We start from the raw sequence: 21,961 nt of genomic DNA, 5'->3' as shown, positions 1-21,961 counted from the left end.
CTGTGGGCACTGTTGATCTCACAGAGTTAATCCCTCATGGAGTATATGTACTGATTGAGCCAAGGCTTGGGTCCTTCGAGGAGGCCCTCTTATCTCACAGAGCAGTTCTCTCAGAATTTAAGGGCTACATTTAACTACCATAGGAATATGACCACCCCCACAGTGGATCTGCACCATAGTTTAACTGTTTGATGCATGTATGAATGTAACAGGTGGGAGGTCATTATTTTATACTGATTCTACTGACATACCAGGCCAGTCCACAGGAGTCACATATATCAACTCAATTGTAGTTGAGGCCCAGCAGAACGATACACACTGCCCTCGAGCCATTATAGATTGCATGTTAAGGGAGTCCTCTACTCCCAATGTGCACACAGGCCTCTAGGCCTGAAACCAGTGTCTTGTCCTAGTGGCATCAAGGAACAACTATCAAGTACACTCTGAGTCCAACTGCAGCCTGGTTTTCAGGCTTTGGGATTATCACTGACATTAATAGGATGTCTGCTCTCGTATGCAAACCCCATCCTTAGGGGGCATACTGGAATTGCCTCAGCAGACCTGCCCAGATGGATATTTCCTCACAATCAATCATGGGAAAAGGAGATCAGCAACAAAATAAGCTATTATTTAATTTGGCTTAAGTCATGTGCCAAGATAGTGACCTAAGACGGAGAGATGCATGCCAAAGTATTGAGCTCCGAGGACTCAGAGCTAAACTGTTGGATCTTAAGGCCGGTTTTCAATTAAGCATTAAGAATTAATTTGTGAAGTCTTGCCTGGATCGTCAGACTAAGAGGACTTGCTGTAAAATGTCAACTTTGATGGGGCTGAACTAAAAAATTTTGATCTAGAAGATGGCTCTTCAGCAACAACCACAACATTCTCCAAAATGGAGAAGGAGCTTAGCTCTGTATCAGCTAGGACCGATGACTTGGAAGCACACTCCTAAAGAAACAAAGTCCTAATTATTGGTGTTTCTAAATCTACCAACATGGGACAGCTGGACACTTTTGTGGAAACTCTTTTGACCCTAATCATTTGGCAGATCTGCTTTTTCTGAGGTTATCATCATGGAGGAAGCTCATCACATCCTAGTCTCCACATCCCCTACTGTACACCTCTTAGACCTCGTATTACTAGGTTTCTCCGTTACTGAGACTGGGACAACATCTTTCAACTGGCAAGGGAGAAGGGATCACTGCAGGAGCAGATGCAGCCCTCTCTATTTATACTTTAAGCTTGTGGTGCTGAAGTCCAGAAGCATTGAGTTTTAGTTAAAGCACACTCTTTGTTCCAAAAATATAAAATAAGCTCTGTTATTCCCAGCTAGGCTAAGGGTCAAAGACACTTCTTTTCAAGCACAACTTATGCAACTAAGGCATGTAAGAGATATGGTCCTGCCTCATCCTGCCCAGAGCTCTCATTATCTATGGAGGTGCACCATTACGGATGCAAAGACGAGCAATGAAGAATAAATTACACTTGATGGACAGTAAGTTATTACAGGTAATAGAAATATTCACTATTAAAAGCAATGCTTTTTCTGAGAAGTCTGGAGTGGTGCAGCTTTCAGCCCACCTGTCTGGTGGCACTGGATTTAGTGCAGAACAGAACATTTCCCTGACTGCTCGGACAGTTATGCAAATAAATTCACATCCCATTCTTTATTACAGAGGTGGGTTGTGTGCTAGTTCACCCTCCTCTAAGTGTGCATCACTATTTTGTCATTCGCAGGGCAGAGATCTGTGCATGATCAATTATTGGGAACAAGAAAAATGTTTATTCAACTTAAAAATAAATATTAACAATATTTGTATGTTAACTTCATTTTATATAACTATTTTATATTTAATAAATATAATTGTATATATTTGTTCTTTACATATAATAATATAAAACATTTTAGTGCACTATTAACTTAATTTTGTAATAACGATTTAAATAATGTAAAATAGTTTTTTTTTAAATGTTTGCATAAAAAATAATTATTCACATAAAAATATTTTATTATGCATTAAAAAAGGATTAACATTTATAAAATAAATTAAAATGTATGCACTAATATTTTAATAGTCAGTCAGTCAGTCAGTCAGTCAAAAGTTCTTTATTAGGTCTCAAAAGACCATAAAAGCCAAAAGCATAAATTATACATATTTCATAAAACTTCACTAATTAATATAAAATCATCACATGGTCAATTATATTTACACACCCACAATTAGGGTCCCTAGTTGAGTCCTTATTTGATCGGTGAGAATCTATAAAATGCAATTTACACGCCATAATTAATAAGTTACAGATAAAATCCAATACAAACGGAGAAATCTATCTAAAATACGGTAATCTACTAAATAAGAGAATATGGTACTGATGTTGCCACTCAATCTAAATGATATAAAAAAACACTTATTCAAATCGACTCCCTTTCATATATAGATAAACAATACTTAACATAAATATTACTTTAAAAATACTCGCCACCATTTCTACAAGATAATTATCTAACTTGTAAGTGTGCCCAGCAAATAAATTCTACGCTGCGGGCATTTTAATCAATCGCAATGAATTGGGAACCCAGATATTCATACTAATGTCTTATCCAGAAACTTTCTCACAGAGATTATATAACTTAAAAAATTTGCTAAAATACAACATATTTCAATAGAGGGTAGCATCTGAAGATATAGATACACGGGACAACATTGTCCTATGTGGGTAGATCTTAAAAAATGAATTATGAAACCTTTTCTCTGTCTGTCATACAATTTACAAAAAAAGACTACATGTATTGTACTTTGTATTGACATGGAGTCACATGGACAAGCCCCTAGTGTTGAACTCCAGTCATTCATGATAGGAAAGGTTACTAGACGATGAAACTTGTCTATCCTTAACCGAGTAAGAACAAAGCCATGTCTGGGTTTTATTACATGCATTAAGTAAGGCTGCATACCATCCGTTGACAAAATAAATTGATTGTTCATAACACTGTGTTTTTTTGCCTCTATTGTCCACCTCAGGTCTTCTAAATACTTGAGGGACAGAGACCTCAGATCTTTTCTACTTAGTGTTTCCAATAGTTTTGAATTTACATAATATTCTTTATGTCCCATGTCTTCAAAAAAGTTCCTGATATACCTCAACCATGGCACTTTCATGGAAAATCTCGAGACCATCCAATCCCGTAAAACTGCCCTATTCAGGCCTGCATGTTGGGAGGTCCAAATTTTCTGCCACAGCAGTATAGGCTGTATCATTATTGGGTCCACTAAATAAGGGGCCCCTAGTTCTGCATGGCTGATAAATGACAAAGTGCCATTTGGTACCATTAATAGGTGTCTCAGAAAATCATTTCCACAGTTTGAATCGAATTACAATTAATATACCCCCATACACCTGCCCCATAAGTGGCAGTCGGATACATTTGGTTCTGTATACTTTTAACATATTCTGTGGGGTGATCGTCCCTAACCGCTTAGAGAAATTCTTCAGAGCCATGGTTGTCTTAATGGTCTGTAGTTTCCTAATTTTTACGCACCGAGCCCAGGAGCCTTCTTTATCAAACATTATTCCCAAGTAGGAAAATGTTGAAGTAGTATCAATTTTTCCGCCTTGCATGATGAAGTCACGAGTCTTAATTGACTTTCTACCGCACTTCATAATATAAGTTTTAGAGTGATTGACGTTAAGGCCCAAGTCTGACATATATGTTACAACAGTTAAAAGTCGTTAAAGGGCTAGTGGAGTCCGGGCCATGAGGACCGCATCATCTGCGTAAAGGAAGGTCAGGATCAGGTGGTGGCCAATTTGGGGAATATCCTTACATTTTCTTATTAATTCTGATTCCAACTTGTTCATATATATAGAAAATAAAAAAGGTGCTAATACGCAACCTTGACGTACACCTCTGTGTATACCGAAGGCTCTAATACATTCCCCTCCCACCCCAAATCTCACCCTCGCCCTACTTCCTAAGTATAGTTCCCGTATGAACTGAATTATTGTCACATCTACCCCATAATCGCTTAGGATTTTCCATAATTTGTCATGGACTACACAGTCAAACGCTGAGGACAAATCTATGAAAGCCATATACGAGTTGCCTTCCCTTATCTTTGTGTATTTCCCAATTATGATGCTTGAGTTCAGTCCCTGTTCGACCATACCTATCCCTGTGCGAAATCCGTATTGTAATTCGGATAAGATGTTGTTTGGTTCAGCCCATTCTTGTAATCTGTTTAAGATAATTCTCGCAGCTATTTTAGCTAGTGAATCAAGAAGTGAGATGGGTCTGTAACATGCTGGATTAAAACGGTCACCTTTTTTAAATATAGGGATTTTGATAGATTCTAACCATGATGGTATGGGCCCTAAAATGCAAGAAGCCCTCAGCACCTGGGTCAGAAAGGGGCCCTATAGATGTATGTTGGCCTTATATAAATCCACTGGGACGCCATCAGGGCCCGGAGCGTTTCCAGCTTTACTTACATTAATGGCCTCTACTACTTACTCTAAACTAAACGGAGGTGTTATGGTCACATGTGAATTCTTTTGGGTGGGGTCGCTGGTTAAAGAGTCGGATAAGTCTGACTCAGAAGCTGGGCCATATATCCCAGAAAAGTGACAAATCCAATCCCCATCCATTATAGCGATCTCCATTCTGGGGTCTTGTTTGACCCCCTCACATTGGGAAATGTATTATCTTCCAGAAAAGTATATAATTGTTTGTAATACTAGCTTTATGAAGGGATTCCCAAGTTTGGTCTTTCCTTTTCTTGATTGCTGCCTTATATTCCTGCCTCAGAATGCGTACCTCAGTCAGACATCTTATTGGAGTACTTAAAGCCTTCTTTAAATCGTTTATGTGCTTTAGTACAGTCAGAGTCAAACGATCCCATTTTTTCCCGCTGCCCGACTTTCCCCTTTTGTTAGTAAGAGCTCTTTTCACACCTTGAGATATCGAGGAAAAAGCACTGATGCATTTTAGTGGATCTATATCATCACTAAAGACAGTCCAAGAATTCTGACATATGATCACTAATTAACTGCTTCACAAGGCCCTGTGGTTCTATTTGAGAGTATCGCAATGAATACCCATTAACCGGGGCTAATTCAATGCCATTAACCAAATCGGAATTGTCCTTCTGGGGCTGTGTACTAGATGTTAATGGAATCCGCAGGCTCTGCGGAAAATGATCCCTTATTGCTATATCATGAAAGTGGGTAGACATTAATACATAATCTATCACAGTGTCAGCTCCCATGCCATTAAAAGATGGCTTAAATTGCGGGTCATCAAAAAAAATGTCATTTATAAAAGACAGAACAAATTTATGCGCCAGTGCGTTCATGGCGCCACCTTGGTGATTATGTATAAAGTGAACCCGAGGCCCAATGTCTTCCTCATACAATTCAGAAGGTTCCTTACAGAGATGAATGTTAAAATATCCGCCCCATAAAATAAGGCTTTCTCTCCTAGAGTTTGTACAGACTTTCTCCAGATCTTCTCCCAAATGAGCTAAAATAATAGAAACCTCACCCATAGGAACATTGTTGGAAAAATGAATGCCCACTAATTGGATCATCTTCCCTAATTCGCTCACAATCACTTGATAATATACATTGGAAATTCGCATATTTAAGTTTGTTAGGGGGAGCTTATTTGAAATGTATGTACATAGACCCCCTTCAGGCCATCCGTGTCCTGAGGATACAGCCGGAGTATGGCATGTTCCCTACCCGTTTATGTGGACGGGGTTCAAAAGTCAAGTTTTCTGCAAGCATAAAAAGGGGAACTCTTCAATAAAATTCACCCATTCCACATTATTAAGCTTATTACTTAAGCCTGCCACGTTCCAGAAAAGTAAAATTATTTCTAATACTGTTGGTTCTGGTCCTGTGAGTTAATAATAGGAGGGCTTATACCACTGTAAACAATGGGAGTTAATATCCTAAGTGTCTCTTCCTGCCTTATCTGCCCCCCTTCTATGTTTATTGCGGGTGCCATCTTATTAGATATTTCTGTCTTCTCCCTATTCAGTCAATCTAGATCTTCGAGGGTTGACAGAACTTGAAACCTATTGCAGGTGGGGATGGAGTCAGATTTAGTTGTAGCGATTGAATGGCCTAGTCGGACTCTAGAAAAATTTTGCCCAGCGGTACTTTGATAAAAGTAACACAGCAGTAATAATGAAATGCCATGGTGAGTAACTTGCTTTGCCTTAAGTTCGTGAATGGCTGTCTCTACTAATCCTGGGGTATTAAAATAGAGGGCAACACAATCTCCCTCCAATGATTTCCGGCTAGTACCTATCCATTTAATTGTCCTCGTCATTTTTATGTTGTCAAAGAGGGACCCACCATACCGGGATCCATGCGAGATCCTATCCAGTTAAGGGACTTATTCCTTAGAGCTGTCCATGTTTCCCGGTGCTGGTTAACCAGAACAGGGACATTGGCCAGGATCACTACGTGTGGTGTCGCCTCTGGGGGGAGATGTAAAAAGTCACTTGGTAGATAAGGGGACTCCGGTGTTGTCTGTCTTATATACTCCTTTAAGGTGGCTTCAGCTGATTTATTTGGGGTTTTCCTCTGGGTTACTTTTTTTAATGACTGCCTTCCTACCATATTTACTGGCTCATTCTTCTTTAAGTTGTTAGTAGGGGGATTATCCACTCTTCCTATCAAAGGTTGAACACATCTATTTTTGTCGCTCTTATTTTCCTGATTCTCAATGACCCCTACACTAATGCCCGTATCAATATTAATGTGGCCAGCCTGTATTTCAGCAATCCTTGGTGGGGTGAAGTGCAGTCGCCACATGACAGCAATTTTTCTTCGACTCAAGAAATTTGCTTATCAGTCAGTCCCATTGCTCCTGAAATATATTTTAATATGGAAGTGCGGTCTTTTACACTGGGAGAAGGATTTGATGTTGGATGCTTTCTCTTAGCCATAATTGTAGAAGCTAGGGTTAGTCCTTTTTAAGGTTTTTAAGGAGAAAAATGTCATTTATAAATCTATATTCTTTCACGTTTGTACTAATCAGTAAGGTACATGCAAGTTGATTCCCCAGCTAATAAATCCCCCGCTGAAAATACTGTACGAAAGCCCGTCCCCAAGTTACTGCCGGGTTACTCCGATAATTAGCAAGCAATTTTCAGTAAGGTGTAACTTATGCTGTTACTAATATCCTATCACCACTAAGAGTATCACTAGTAATCAGCCTTATTAATAAAGTTAGATTGAGTAAACAACACTCCCACGTTATATTGAATCATGAGCCTCCCTTCAAAGTCCCTTTATCGCAAATATTTGTTGTTAGAGGGGTGGCCTTGCCGCGCTGTGACGGGCGTGGATGGGCCCCCCCCTTGGACTGGACTTTGCCCAGGCACGACCCACGTGTGTCCCACGCTGCGGTAGGATCTTTTGCGCTTTATAGCGCTTTCCAGGAGGCTCCTCCTCCCGCCGACTGCAAGGGCTGATGGTCCTAGTGGTCCTTAGGCGACCACAAACAATGCGCGCATCCTGCACTGCAGTAGAATCTTTTGCGCTTTATAGCGCTTTCCAGGAGACTCCTCCCCTCGCCGACTACAAGGGCTGATGGTCCTATTGGTCCTTAGGTGACCACCAACAATGCGCTCGTCTCGCACTGTAGTAGGATCTTTCGCGCTTTCCAGGAGGCTCCACCCTCCGCCATCTGCAAGGGCTTATAGTCCTAGTGGCCCCTAGACAACCACCAACAATGCACGCATCCTGCGCTGCGGTAGGATCTTTCGTGCTTTATAATACTTTCCAGAAGACTCCTCCCCCTGCCGACTGCAAGGGCTGATGGTCCTAGTGGTCCCTAGGCGACCACCAACAATGCGCACGTCCTGCGCTGCAGTAGGATCTTTCCCACTTTATAGTGCTTTCCAGGAGGCTCCCCCCCCGCAGACTGCAAGGGCTGATGGTCCTAGTGGTCCCTAGACAACCACCAACAATGCACGCATCCTGCGCTGCGGTAGGATCTTTTGCGCTTTATAGTACTTTCCAGGAGGCTCCCCCCCCCCGCAGACTGCAAGGGCTGATGGTCCTAGTGGTCCCTAGGCGACCACCAACAATGCACGCATCCTGCGCTGCGTTAGGATCTTTCCCACTTTATAGTGCTTTCCAGGAGGCTCCCCCCCCCGCAGGCTGCAAGGGCTGATGGTCCTAGTGGTCCTTAGGTGACCACCAACAATGTGCGCGTCAATTACAAATACAAATTGAGACATTTTTATATTTAAAATAGAGTATTAAAATATTTTACAATTAAATAATAACCATGTGTTATGGCTACATATTTTATAGCATCAAATGATATTTACTCACATTCTTAACTATTTCAATTAATTATATTTCATTTTAACATTATTTCCTATGGGGTTTTATTTTGATTCCCGACCACCATTATTTTCTCTGGAAAGGTCTTCGATCCCAGTGATCGGCCATGTCTGGTGCTGGATTTACTACTGTTTTTTTAGTAGTAACTTACACTTTGATTCTGAAAATTTCTCAAAAGTATAAATTACTCACAAGCGTAAGTTACTATGTGACTGAGACCCACAGGTTTCGGTGTTTAACTAGATTGTGAATGCTGGCACTGAGGATTGGTGCTATCAGTGTTGGGATGAAGAGTTTGGAGTTTATTGATTTTCCTTGTTGCTACATACACACAAACTCAACACAATAACATATGATATAAATATACCTTGTACTGATCAAGACAGCCCCAAACAAATATTGGTTAAATTATCTGTCCTGGAACGTTAGGGGAGTGAGGACGGTATTAACATTCATGTATGGGCATGATATAGGCTCCGTAATTCTTCAGGAAACAAACCTGTCCCCATGGCGACCAGCTTCCAAAAGATGGGGGACACGTGGATAATTCTCATACAGTTTCTATTCTTGTGATATCTGTACTCTTCTCCTAATGCAGACACTCGAAGACCACAAATGCAGGTAAATAATATTACCAGGTTTGCTTGATAATACAAGACTTTTATTGGTGAACATATATGCTCCTAATGTAGATGCCCCTGAGACTGGTGGGTGCTTTGATGTTGATATGGCCAGGAAGTGACCTCAATATAGTACTAAATGGAGACAGGGATGGTTCAAGGAGTGGTGGCCCTAAGCATAATCAGTTGGCAGAAGTCCTGGCTGATCTCAACGAGATTCTCAATATGATATATATATATGAAGGCAATGAAAGCCCAATGCAGAGGAGTACACATCCTGTTTCACCAGCTATGGTTCTCTTTCGCCTACAGATGACTTGTTGGTTTCACATGACGTACCTCATGGGTGTTGTGGACATTTTATCTACCTTGTGTGCTGTAAGAACCTTTTCATGTTGCTCAGAGATTTGCAAGGCAGAAACAGCTATATTGGTCCTTTATCTGCTGGTGGTGTATGTGGAGCTCATAAAAGTGATCTGCTGCCACCCCCTTGCATGATGCTACAATCACCATGCTTTGTAAACCGGGGAGGGATTCAATTAAATGCACCTCCTACTTTCAATTGTCCTTGGTGAGCCTTGATAACAAACTACTTACATATGCCTATCAAAGGTCACGGTGTCTCCCCTTCAGTCGAGATTTATCCCAAATAGATCCACCGTTGTTAATGTACACAGTATTTTCAGTTTTCACCACTTAAATGCTGACATAGAAGGGATGTGGTCTTTTTGGATGCTGAAAAAGCTTGCATGACTATTTACAATGAATACTCTGCATAGCCTAGGCATTCCAAGATGCTACGGATGGTACCGTTACTGGACTCACAACCAGTGCCTAGAGTGCCAACGATTGGCTTGACATCAGATCCTGTGGCTAGAGTGCCAACACATGGCTTCACATCCAATCCTGTGGCTAGAGGGCCAATGAGTGGCTTGACATCAGATCCTGTGGCTAGAGTGCCAATTAATGGCTTGACATCAGATCCATTGTCTAGAGTGCCAACAAATGGCTTGACATCAGATCCTGTGGCTAGAGTTCCACAAATGGCTTGACATCAGATCCTGTGGCTATAGTGCCCTAAATGGCTTGACATCAGATCCTGTGTCTGCAGTGCCACAAGTGGCTTGGCATCACATCCTATGTCTAGAACCATGAATGGCTGACATCAGGTCATGTCACTAGAGTGTTGATGAATGGCTTGACATCAGATCCTGTGGCTAGAGTGTCACAAATGACCTGACATCAGATCCTGTGTCTGCAGTGTCACAAATGACCTGACTTCAGATCCGGTGGTTACAGTGCCAATAAATGACTTGACATCAGACCATTTTTCAGTGACTGGGTCACTAGACAATGTTGTCTCTGTCACTATTCATGCTGATGATGGGCCACTGCCACAGCAGCCACAGGAGCAACACGTACACAAAGGGCTCTGGTTTTATACTGGCCACCTCATCCTTCCTGTATATGATCAATATATGCTGATGTTTGTTTAGAGGCCTGATGAGAAGCTCCATGCCTTGATCAGAGGGCAATTCAATGTGTGGGATTCTAAGACATTCCCATCAGTTGAGAGACAATGCAGGTAATCCTACGCTCAGAAAGAATGTGAAAAACAGATATGGAAATCCCAATCACAATAATAGAGGACAATGTTAAAAATGTAGGACTAGTTTAACCCAAGCAGACAGAAGTCTTCCTCAGATTGAAGTACGGATGTGTAGTAGACAAGTTAGTTCATGAAGTGAATGTTTGGATTAAACATTCCTTATCTTTGGCAGGTTGCATGGCACTTTTCAAAATGCGTAGCACTCCAGCAGTTTCTTTATCTATATTTTAATGCCATTATATAAGGCATTCTTTTGTACTCTTGGAACGCTACTTATTAGAATGATACAGGCAAACAAAGAGCTGCTAGTCATCTGGGAAACTGCAAAGCTGCTGTATGAGAGGTGACGACTGGCACAATGTCCCTGTGATTGTCACTGGTATCACCCAGATGCCAGGCTGCTATGCCTTATATTGGAAGGGAATAAACAGATCGGGTCCCACTGGAATCCCTGTTACCACTGGAGTTGAGGTGACCTTGGGTTGAGATACAGACTGTGGCAATGACCTGCTGGGCATGAAAGCCAATGGCCCCATGAGCTGGTGCCACATTTGTATGCTGATCACATTTGTGGTTTATAACAAATCGGCTCCAACATTTAACTAAAGAACATACAGTGATACAAATGTTAGCTATAGGTGGCCTACAAAAACTCAGTCAGTTGTATATCGTGGAGAGATTCCTGACACTAGATCAGTTTATGTCAAGGGGAACCTATCATTGTTGGGTCGTTTAATTTATTTACAGTTGAGACATGCTGCACAAAAGGTGCTCCCAGGGTCCACTGAAGAACTAGTGGAATTTGTCCCATTAACACAGATTAATAAATAAACAGGTTTCACAATATGAGTGTCTACATTATACCCTATATTCTCAGAACTCAGGACAGAGGACATCACACATCAGAGACAGGCATGGGGGGAGGTGATATGAATATTCTGCAGTGTACAAACCAAATTAGTAACCCTGAATCGCAGACATAAAGTGTTCCATGTTAAATTTCTTCACAGAGCCAACATTACTCTAGGCAAATAGTATAGATTAGACCTTAATAGAGATCATCATTGCCCTTGCTGCCTCATCAATCATTTAATCAATCAATCAGTCAGTCATGGAATTATAGCGCACGGCTAAACATCTGCGAGAGTATCCAGGTGCTGAAAACATTGCTGCTTAGGGGGTTCAGTTGAACAGCCAGGTGTTAAGTTCTTTCCTGAATTCCAGAGCATAGGATGAGGTCTGTAGGTGAAGGGAGAGGTTGTTCCAGGATTTCACCATGAGGTAGGCGAAGAAGCGACCTCCATTGTTGCTTTGGTGATTGCAGGAGGTGTGAGCGAGGGAGAGTGATGCAGAGCACAGGTGTCGAGGATAGTGGAAGTTTAAGCTGTATGCTGGTACTTAATTGTGAAGGGTTTTGTTGGTGTGGATCATCATCTTGAAATGACATCTCCTCTCAATGGGGAGCCAGTGAAGCTTCCTGAAGTGGGGCATGGTGTGGGTCCATTTAGGGAAGTCGAGGATGAGTCTAGCTGCTGAATTCTTGTTGGTCTGTAGTCCCTTCAGGAGGTGCATGGTGATCCCTACGTAGAGTGCGTTGCTGTAGTTTAGCCGGCTGGTGACTAGGGCCTTAGGTTCATCTGATTTTGTCGAGGAGCCATTTGAAGATTCTATCGAGCATGCGAAGAGCGAGGAAGCAGGTGGAAGAATAAGCGTTGATCCAATTTTTCATAGTGAGCTTGCTGTCCAGGATGATGCCAAGTTTGTGAGTGTGGTCTGTCAGAGTGGGTGCAGATCCTAGATCAGAATGCCACCAGGAGTCATTCCACAGGAGAGGTTTGTTTCCAAGGATCATCACTTCCGTTTTGTCACATGGACCACACAGGTTTTTCACATAGCTCGGTCAGGCTCTCTTATTCTGAATTACTGGTACAATGTTTTTGCCACTATTTCAAGTACTTCCCATGGAGATAAACATAAGAACGGCCCTATTGGGCTAGGTCTTGTTGGGCCCTAGTGGTGTGAGATGGTTTGCGGAAATGGCACTGTTATCTGCTAACCACAGTATTGTATTAAATTGGTGGATAACACCTGTCCATACAAAGAATGAAAGGATGAAAGATATGATACTATGTAACGACTGTAGAAATTTATTTTACTTGGTGACCCCCCTTATCTTACATACTTGCTCACTGAACGTAGGTTTATTATGTTCATGGTGACCAGATGTTAATGGGCAGTGAGCTAACCCACCTACTTTATGAGTTCAACTGTCCTGGGTCAGAGGGCATGGTATAATGTCATCCGTTTGGATGTATTCCCATATGGCATATACATGTATTGTGCAGGTTTGAAAAATATTTTTAATCCAGTGTAATTGTGGTGTTTAAAAATATTCTTTAAAAAAATCAATAAAATAAGACCTACTGTTTAGGTTCATCTGGTGGAAAGAGGCTCTTAGGGCATCATGTCAGCATTAGAGGCCAGCACATCCATAACATACTCACCCGAGGTAACCTTGCTACTCCAACTGGCCTGGGCCCTTTAATGGACTTGTATTGTTTGGGTTGCACCAATTTTCTGCCTTCCATAATTCACAGTATATGAGCATCAACAGAATTGGTAATTACATTTAATTGGACATGCTCACTACATCATGAGGCAGCTTCAGGTTCTGTGTGGTGGAGTTAGAGTGAATTAATGATCATCTGGAAAGGGACCATATACTCTTTTCACACTGGCCATTGAGGAAAACACAATTTTCTAAAGAATTTCAATCACCACAACCCCGGCCATATTCAGAGCATTAGGAGCAGTGACTCTTTGCATGCCCTTTGCCTCACTTGTGGCATCCAGTACCTATGTGATAAATAAAGCGTGACATCATTAGTCGGGTTGTGAATAGCTCATGATGCCTCTTATAGTGTGTTCTTCCTTCTCAGCCATGTGGTGTCAGCAGTGGACCCTGGCTAGCTCCTGTGAGGTGTTGGAAGGGAGATCACAAATCCTCCTGTTGCATCTTTGAGCTGTGGTTGGGGGAGCTGAGAGTTACAGCCTTTCATTGATGCCTTTTGTCCATGTCAGAGGGTATCTATGACACTGTAAATGTAATATGTAGAAAAAGAAAGGGTAGATGAAAAGGCCTTCCGCTGCTCCTTCCATACGGAAGGTCTGGGGCTTCTTCCCACACAGATACAGCTCCCACCCTCCATCACTTTCAGATGAACTGGAGTCCCTGCTCATCAAGCAGCACCTTAACCTGGATCAGACCTCCCAGCAGTAGGGCCAGTACTGCAAATATCCCCACCTTAACATCCCATATGTCTTTAATATGTTATTTAAAAATGTCCTCTGATTCTCTTCCTCTTTTCTGTCTTCCTAGATATATATCTAGTCATACCTATCAAATCTACAAACCTCCGGTGGGCTCTGTTCCTTTGTAGTTAGGCTTCTTCTCTTTAAATACCTTGAATGCACGCAACCCTGTTGAGTCATGATCTGAGGATTGCTTGATGCTCACTCTCCCATTGCTACAGTAATTGTTCTGCCTTTGTGTGTTTTATTAAAAATATATATCCTTTGTCTCTCAGCTGCAGGAAGCCTTTGGCTGGGCTCCCTTTATCCATCTCTTCTCTGACTACCAGAAAATGACTAACATCAAAAATGAAAACACTCACAAGATGAACCTGTGGGCAGAAAAGTTCTCCAATGAGGTTAAGAAGAATTTGGCACCATTTTTCATAATGTGGGGATGGCCGATCAAAGAAAGCCTCTCCAAGAAGCTGTCTTCACTGCCCGAGTGGAAGGAGAACCCAATGAAGAAGTTTGTTGGAAGTCAATAACTATGGAAACACACAGTACTGCTCCACAGTGGCTTCAAGATATCAACACGGTTTTCAAGCAATGTCTCTAATGTTTGCATCGTAATCTAAGTGATTTTATATATTCCTCTTCTGTGCATATGTACGGTGACCACTTCATGTAAGCCCCCAGTCCTGTGATTTTAACCGAAACATCACTGAATTTAGTTGAGTTTGTCTAATTAGTTTAATGGAAACAAAACAAGCTTACACCACCCAGAATGATTTGGGTGATCACAGGTACGAAAGTCCAGGGCAGGAAACGTTGGGGCATAATTAAGAATTTTGTCTTTCTTGCACCATGCGACCTGGTGCAAGAGCAATGGAACTTTTAAGTTAGATTTTAACAAGCCAGACAAGGCCACCTTGCACCCCCATGCAAATGATGGAAACCCTCTAATGACAGCGCGGTGCTCCAATGCTATCTGCGTTACAGGAAGGGCAGCACAACCAGCTACGGCCCCTTCTGTAATATCAAAGTGCCCCGGGGGCACACATGCCTACTGTGCCCCGGGGGCACTTTGTGTAATACCACCCCAGGCAGTCACAAAGGGATTCCTGACAGATGTAAATGCATTTACTAGTGCACACTTTCCTGAAACTGCAAATGTCTCCATAGTAATAAATCACACTCAAAAAGTAAAAAGTGGCATTTCAAGATGTGGTTTGCCTTGGAAGTTTGGGAACCCTCACAAACGTACCTTTTTGGGTAATCACACTCGCCTCCCAACTCTTCTGACCGTGATAGTGATTGCAGATTTACTCCTGTCCTGGGGTCAACCAACTCCATGTCTAGGATGGGGAGGGGAATTGATCACCCCCAGATTTAATGTTGGGGTGATTGAAAAGGGATTTTTCCTCATTGAATAATGTTTTCTTCATGTAGATAATAAATATGCATTTGGTGCAGCATTTCAGACATAATAGAGGGAATGTTTGTGAATAGAAATAAAGATAATAGGGTGGAAGTGTAAATCTCTCCAATACTTTTACCTGTTTTTTGATAATTGGGACCTATATCACTCTAGAGAAAATCTTGTATGAGACGCCAATCTCAGTAACGCACCGTCGGATTCAATGAAATCCCCTAATCCTAGGATTATTTGAATTAAGGATCTAAGCACTTCCTGACCACCCCCAAAGCTGAGATAGTCTAGCAAAATATGTTTACCTTTGTCAGTTTCCATTTTATGATAATGTCTATGGCATGTACTACCTGCTGAAACTATACATAACATTCAGAGAGCATCCTGGAGGTGAACTGCCACAGTTGATAAGCACTTAACTAAATATGTTCTAGTTCAACAATAGTACATGCCATGGAAACATTTATCTTTGAAAGAGGGAAGAACTTCCATATATTGACACCGGAATATTAAATAGATGTGTGTGTATCACTGTTGATATGCAACGTAGATGCATAATAGATTTGTTAAAATGATATATGATCTCTGCACTCTGAAAGGCTCACATACAACATTAATGCAAGATACATTACATCAAAATAAAGCTTGGAAAAGGCTATTGCCATTGATATATGACTTGGCTTGCGAAGTGTGCAATTCCATGACAAGACATGCTTGAATATCAAAGTCTGGAGTCCCCCTATAAAGAACAGCTTCTAACCACATACTAGCACCCCTTTCTCCCAGGCCCAAACCTGCTGTTCACCCTTTGAAGAGCATGGCACCTTGTATCCACATCCCTAGTCTCCTGCTTACCCGAGCCCTGCCTACACATGTTTCTACCCATAGGAAAATGTGGCTGCCCAACAATGCAACCTTTCTTTGTCCATTTGCAGCATAAGAGGCCTATACAAGTGAATGAATTACCAATAAAGGTAACTGTAGGGCTGATTTAGCTGCAAATCCAACTGTGCACACCTATAAGGCTGCAATATAACATGGGACCTTATTCCTAGTTTTCCAGAATCTAGGTGTTTTTTTTCCCATTTGATAAACAATGATGCCCTTGGGACTTTATTTATCAGATGCCATAAATACATTCTATTACATGTTTTTAGGGAATAACATTCATGGTACGGCAAACATTGTTTATTTTTCAGGAGGATGGAACTGTCACAATTTAAGGGAGAGTGAAATATTTAATGTGCCCATTTAATGTGCCTAGTAATTACAGCATGTAGTAAACACCACCCAACTCTGAATTGCAATAACTATGCAAACAGACAAACTTCTGACTAACTCATAATCAGGGCCATGATGGGTCAAACTTCAATCAATGCACATATCATGGTAAAGATAAAAGCAGTATTAAAAGAGGAACCCCCCTCCTTAAAGGATTCTGTGATAAACAATTTTAGAGTTTAACTTAGGATAATGGCCCCCTTATACCAGGGATAGGGTTGAACACCTCCCCAATGAAGCAGTCATATTAGATTGTATTTGGGCATGCAAACATTAATGCTAGAGTATCAATGCTATTGTAATGATACTGATGGCAGTATATGTCTAAAGCTACAAAGAAATATGCGCAGCAGTGCACTAGCTGTCAACGAATGAAATCTTCTATAGCAGTGAAACACAATAAAATACCTATGATTATATCAGCTAAACTTTTTGTTGTCATTTTCTGTGTCGTTTTTCTTGATGATATTGGTCATTTTCCAGTTGATTGTATAAAGTTAATCTGTGCTCTAGATTCCTGTGGGTTTTGCCACATAAGGCTGCCACCGCTGGCACGATCATAAAAGACTTACACTGCTTAGTAATGGTGGTAGAAGTCCATACCTTTTAATCAGATAATGAACCGTCATTTGCAGCTACGTCACTGTTCGATGATATATCTGCTCTAGGAATACACCTGCTTTAGTTCAGTCACTTCCTGGGAGAAATAGATGTAATCATTGAGTGAGCTTATAGTATGATTGAACAAACCTTGTCTGTGAGGGAGTTGCATGCTGAATTGTTGTAGTACCACAAACCATGCCAAACTCAGAGAGCACTAAACAACTTGCCAAGCCAAACTCGCATGTATTAGATGGTCACAAACGGACACAAATGGCTACTAGTATCTACCTGATGTATTCCTTCTGGAAAAAGCACACATGCAAAATGATTCACCTGACTCATGTGTTGATTAGTTGTTGAATCACCAAGATCGCAGAGGAAATCTTAAACACAAAATCAGTTCTTCCAATTCCAGCATGAAAGGCAAAGCTGATGATGGGTGGATTCCTGAAGAAGTAGATTTTGAGTAACATGGTGACCACCTGTTTAAGTTACTGGGGTAGAATGCACATATGCTGGGATCCTGACACCATTGCAAGTGTTGCATAAAACAGGAAGGTGTCAACGTATCACATCAAGAAAGAAGTATATTGAGGGCGAGTTAGTTTAGCTGGCCCTAAGAATGCAGCAGCGCCGTCTTCTGTTGTGGAATTATGCACAGAAAGCACCAGGTATGTTGAGAGAGTCTCCCCAGCTGGAGGGATTGCTGAGCCGCAAGTTGTAAATGAAACTTCCTGGTAAGGGGCAAGTAGCAACTTCAACACCTGCACCTGCTTCAACATCAACTGCCTCTGGAGCCCCAGAAGAATCTACACCAGCAAAAGATGTTATTCCTCTCCAAGAAGTTTCATTGTCAAAATACAATCTGATCGTGAAGAAACAAGAGTTGTACGTGTTACACCGTTTTATGAAAATGGAAACAATGGTGTCTGTAATCAGACGCAGGTTTAGATGGATGGTCACCTGCTGCTGGAAAATGAATGGGTTTATTTGTCTTCCTTAGTCTTGTATTTGGATTTTCACTGAAAGTTCACCCTTCCTCTAGCGGATCAGAATGCTAATTATCATTTTGATGATGGCACATATGCAATATCATCCAGAATGTTATCTGACATCTTCTGTGATGCAACAATTACAGTCACAGACATTCTCACATCATGTGGCAAGGAGCTTTCATGCTGTCAGTATCACTGCTCATAAATTACCTGTTGACATATTCTTTGAGAGGCCTTCTATGTTAGATATTAGGGCCAACAATCATGCACGTTTGTAGGAGGGGGAATCAGTGCTTATGGCCGGTCGGGCCAATTCTGCATGGGTGGCTGGAATCAAGGCAGGGTGCAGGCGTTCCCTGGAAGCTATTTAATGTACAATCTCAATTTGTAGCAGAGCTGGTTTAGGAGGGGAGGGGCAGCCTTCAAGTGGGAGGGGGAGATACTGCTACCTTTGATTGATGTGGAGCTGGTGTTTTTCACTCTTTTATTGAGGAGGTGACAGGGTGGTTAGGCATGCAAATGTAACCAGAATATGTACACACTGCAGCCAATTGAGAGGAACCTTTAGCAGAAGCTGAGAAAGATTCACCCCCACAAGGTCAGCTGCAGAGGTCAAATAATACACGGCGATGGGATTCTGCACACACCAGCCACTGTGAAGGTGCACATAATGTACACACTGCAGCCATCAAGGTGCAGTCCAGGGTATAGGTCCATATGCACCGCAAAGATGTGTGCACACAATGTAAACATAGAGGTTTCAGCTGCCATTGACTCATAGCAAGCTGTAGATGTGCACCTCCATCCCTAGAATGTGTGCACTATTCAGAGAATGTCATCAATATATGACCCCTCGTAAATGCATCGGCCCTCTGAAGGTACGTCACAGCATGCTACTAAACTGGAGACTACCATAAATACAGAAAGACACTCTACACAAAGGCGATGTTCACAACGGCTACCACTAAACAGCTCATTGTATGAACTTGTTGTGAGCTGACTTCAGCAGCTACCGGCGACTCTGCGGTGCTGGTCCCTGTGCCAACCCGCTCTGGTCTGTCGCTGCCCGACTGCCAGCTCACACTGTGGTGGTTATGGCAGCCCGGGCAGTGAGTGTAGCTGCTGCCGTGGCCCTTGCTGCCGGTGCCTGGTGCAGCTCACAGGGCAGAGGCTGCAGCTGCATGAACATTGCAGCCCTGGCCGCAGTAGTAGTCTGGTTGGACTGTGAGTTGGGCCCACTCTGAGCCTACCTCCCTGGGCCTCAGTGACCGGCCACTGACCCTGCCCTTAACCCTCCATCTGCCAAATCTGTACCAACATGCATGCCACTGCGCTGCTCTCCGGCCACAGCCGAACGTACTTTAGCACTCAAGTGTATGTACTTTTTTAAACTTTAGAATGGTGGTCTCAGAGCTGAGAAGAAAATGAGGTAGGCGATAGTGGGGGAGGAGGAGGAGCCACAGGTCTGAGTTGCTTCTGGCCTGTATATTTCAGGCTGCATCACTCCGACTATAACTAGGGTGGACGGTAAACTCCACCATGCAGCAGTCGGTAGAGTTTTTACTGAACTCCATGCTCCAGTCAGAGCTTAGAGTGGGCACACTCTGCAAACTTCACCGGCGGAGCAGAGTTTACCATCCACTCCTTATATTACACAAGGTCAGATTTTTTAGATTTTTTTTAGGCTCAGGGCGATTAAGCGATTTGCCCAGAATCATATCATGTTGCGCTGATGCCAGGGCTCATCCCTGGTTCCCCAATTCCAAAGTTTGCAGCTGTGGCCATTAGGGCCATTAGGTTCTGGTTAGCAGAGCCTCAGTGACACAGTCAAGCACTACTGACAACACATACATTAGGCCACAAACTATGAGCACTGGGGTCCTGTCTAGCAGGATCCCAGTGACACAGTAAAAACACCCTGACATACACTCACAAACAGGCCAAAAGTGGGAGTAACAAGGCTAGAAAGAGGCTACTTTCTCACACAACCCCCCCCCCCAAATGAAGGACAATAAGGCTAACCTTGGCCAGTTGAGACTTTATTGTCTAAGTGGTGATAAGTGGAGAGTAGATCTGCAATAGAGTGGTTACCCCCTTTGTTATCCACTATATGGTTACTTCGCTGTGGGGATGTAAACCACCCTGTTTGGAGATTTTTGCCTAACCAACAGTGTGAGTGTAAATTCTCAGAGTTCCTATCAGCATGTTTTAAAGTTGGGCAGTGGGATTGGTCCACTGGGACTATGTCAAATGCAGTAAATGCTAGACAGGGATACTGTCTCAATAAAGCCATAGCTGGGCAACAACCTTGTCCATATGGCTGTAAGAGAGTACAGAGTTGCTGTTTCTCTTGAGTTGGAGCAGGGTTGCTGTCCTATAAGCTCCACACTAGGGCAGGGCTGCTATCCTAAGTGCTTAGAGGCAGTGCAAGGCTGCTGCACTAAAGTTTCTCTGGGAGGGCTGGAGGGATGCTCCACATTTACTAAAATGGTGCAATTGTGCACATCTGCTTTAGTGGTTCCACAGAGAGGTACTCTGAGAGTCCAACTGTCTTGGGACTGTCAAACCCAGTGTCTACTATGGTCCCAAAAGTGAACCCAACTACACTTTTAGTTTGACTATTTTCAGTAGTCCCACCACTATTACTACTACTGCTAGGGGCACTAGAGTTTGATGTATTAGTGATGGTAGGCTCAGGGGCTTTACCTGTGCAGGACTTATCCCCTGGCCAATGGCCTTTATTTCCACACATATAGCACCAAGGCTTTTTCTGATTGTGTGAAGAGTTTCAAGAAGATGAAGACTCCCCAGAGGAGTGTTTTGGACCTGAAGAAGGATCTTTGTGTTTACTTTTATCCCCATGCTTGTCCTTAGATTTATCACCAGCTTTCTTTTTGCCACCCTTGTCACCCCCTGTATGAGCTTTTCTGCTCACTCTCGTTCTGACCGATTTGTCTGCCTTCTTTCCCAATTCTTGGGAGAGGTCAGATCTGAGTCCAAAAGATACTGATTCAACAAGTCAGACACACAATTATTCAAGATATGCTCTCTCAGAATCAAGTTAGATAGGCTTTCATAATCAGTCACCTTACTGCCATTTAACCAACCTCCTAGGGCCTTCACAGAACAGTCTACAAAGTCTGTCCAGTCCTGTGATGATTCCTTTCTGGTCTCTCTGAACTTACGTCAATACTGTTCAGTGGTTAAGCCCAGACCATCCAAGAGTGCATTTTTAAGAATTTGGTAATTATCTACATCATCCTCTTTAACAATAAGAAGTCTGTCTCTATCCTTGCCAGAGAAGGATAACCAAAGGATAGCAGCCCACTGTACATGAGGGATCCTCTGAACTTTACAGGCCCTCTCAAGTGCAGCAAACCACTTGTTGATGTCATCACCATCCATGTAAGGATGGACAACTTTGTGCAGATTCCTAGAATCAAATGAAGGTTCCCTAATATTTGTATTCCTAAAACTGCTGCTACCACCATGGGGAACTAAACCTAAACCCTGCCTCTCTTTCTCCACAGCCAGGGATTCCCTGTCTGAGGCCAACTGTTGCTGCATTAGCCTTAGTCTAGCGTGCTCTAGCCTCAGCTTTCTGAGCTCCCTATCTATGGACTGGTCCTCAGGGTTAGAATTATGTGAAGCCTCTGAAACAGAGGTAACATGAGAGTGCGCAGAGGCAGACCTATCTCTAACAGGGGCCACTCAAGTGACCTGGCCTCTAGGGGTGAAGAGAGCCCTACTTGAGTGTGAACCC

The 21,961-nt window shown here is 42.5% G+C and overlaps 1 protein-coding gene across 1 annotated transcript in view; it reads left to right on the top strand.

The window, feature by feature from the left end:
• LOC138249658 (TRPM8 channel-associated factor homolog) overlaps positions 1 to 17,028 on the top strand; it is a 127,824-nt gene extending 110,796 nt beyond the window's left edge. Inside the window, exon 8 of the mRNA XM_069203618.1 lies at positions 14,184 to 17,028. Coding sequence (XP_069059719.1) covers positions 14,184 to 14,435 — 252 coding nt within the window. The 3' untranslated portion in view covers positions 14,436 to 17,028. The remainder of the gene's footprint in view (positions 1 to 14,183) is intronic.
• The last annotated feature ends 4,933 nt before the right edge of the window (positions 17,029 to 21,961 follow it).

This window comes from Pleurodeles waltl, chromosome 8 (genome assembly GCF_031143425.1).
Source record: "Pleurodeles waltl isolate 20211129_DDA chromosome 8, aPleWal1.hap1.20221129, whole genome shotgun sequence".
Taxonomy (NCBI): domain Eukaryota; kingdom Metazoa; phylum Chordata; class Amphibia; order Caudata; family Salamandridae; genus Pleurodeles; species Pleurodeles waltl.
Note: the sequence above shows the minus strand (reverse complement) of the source record. Positions and strands in the feature narration are given on the sequence as shown.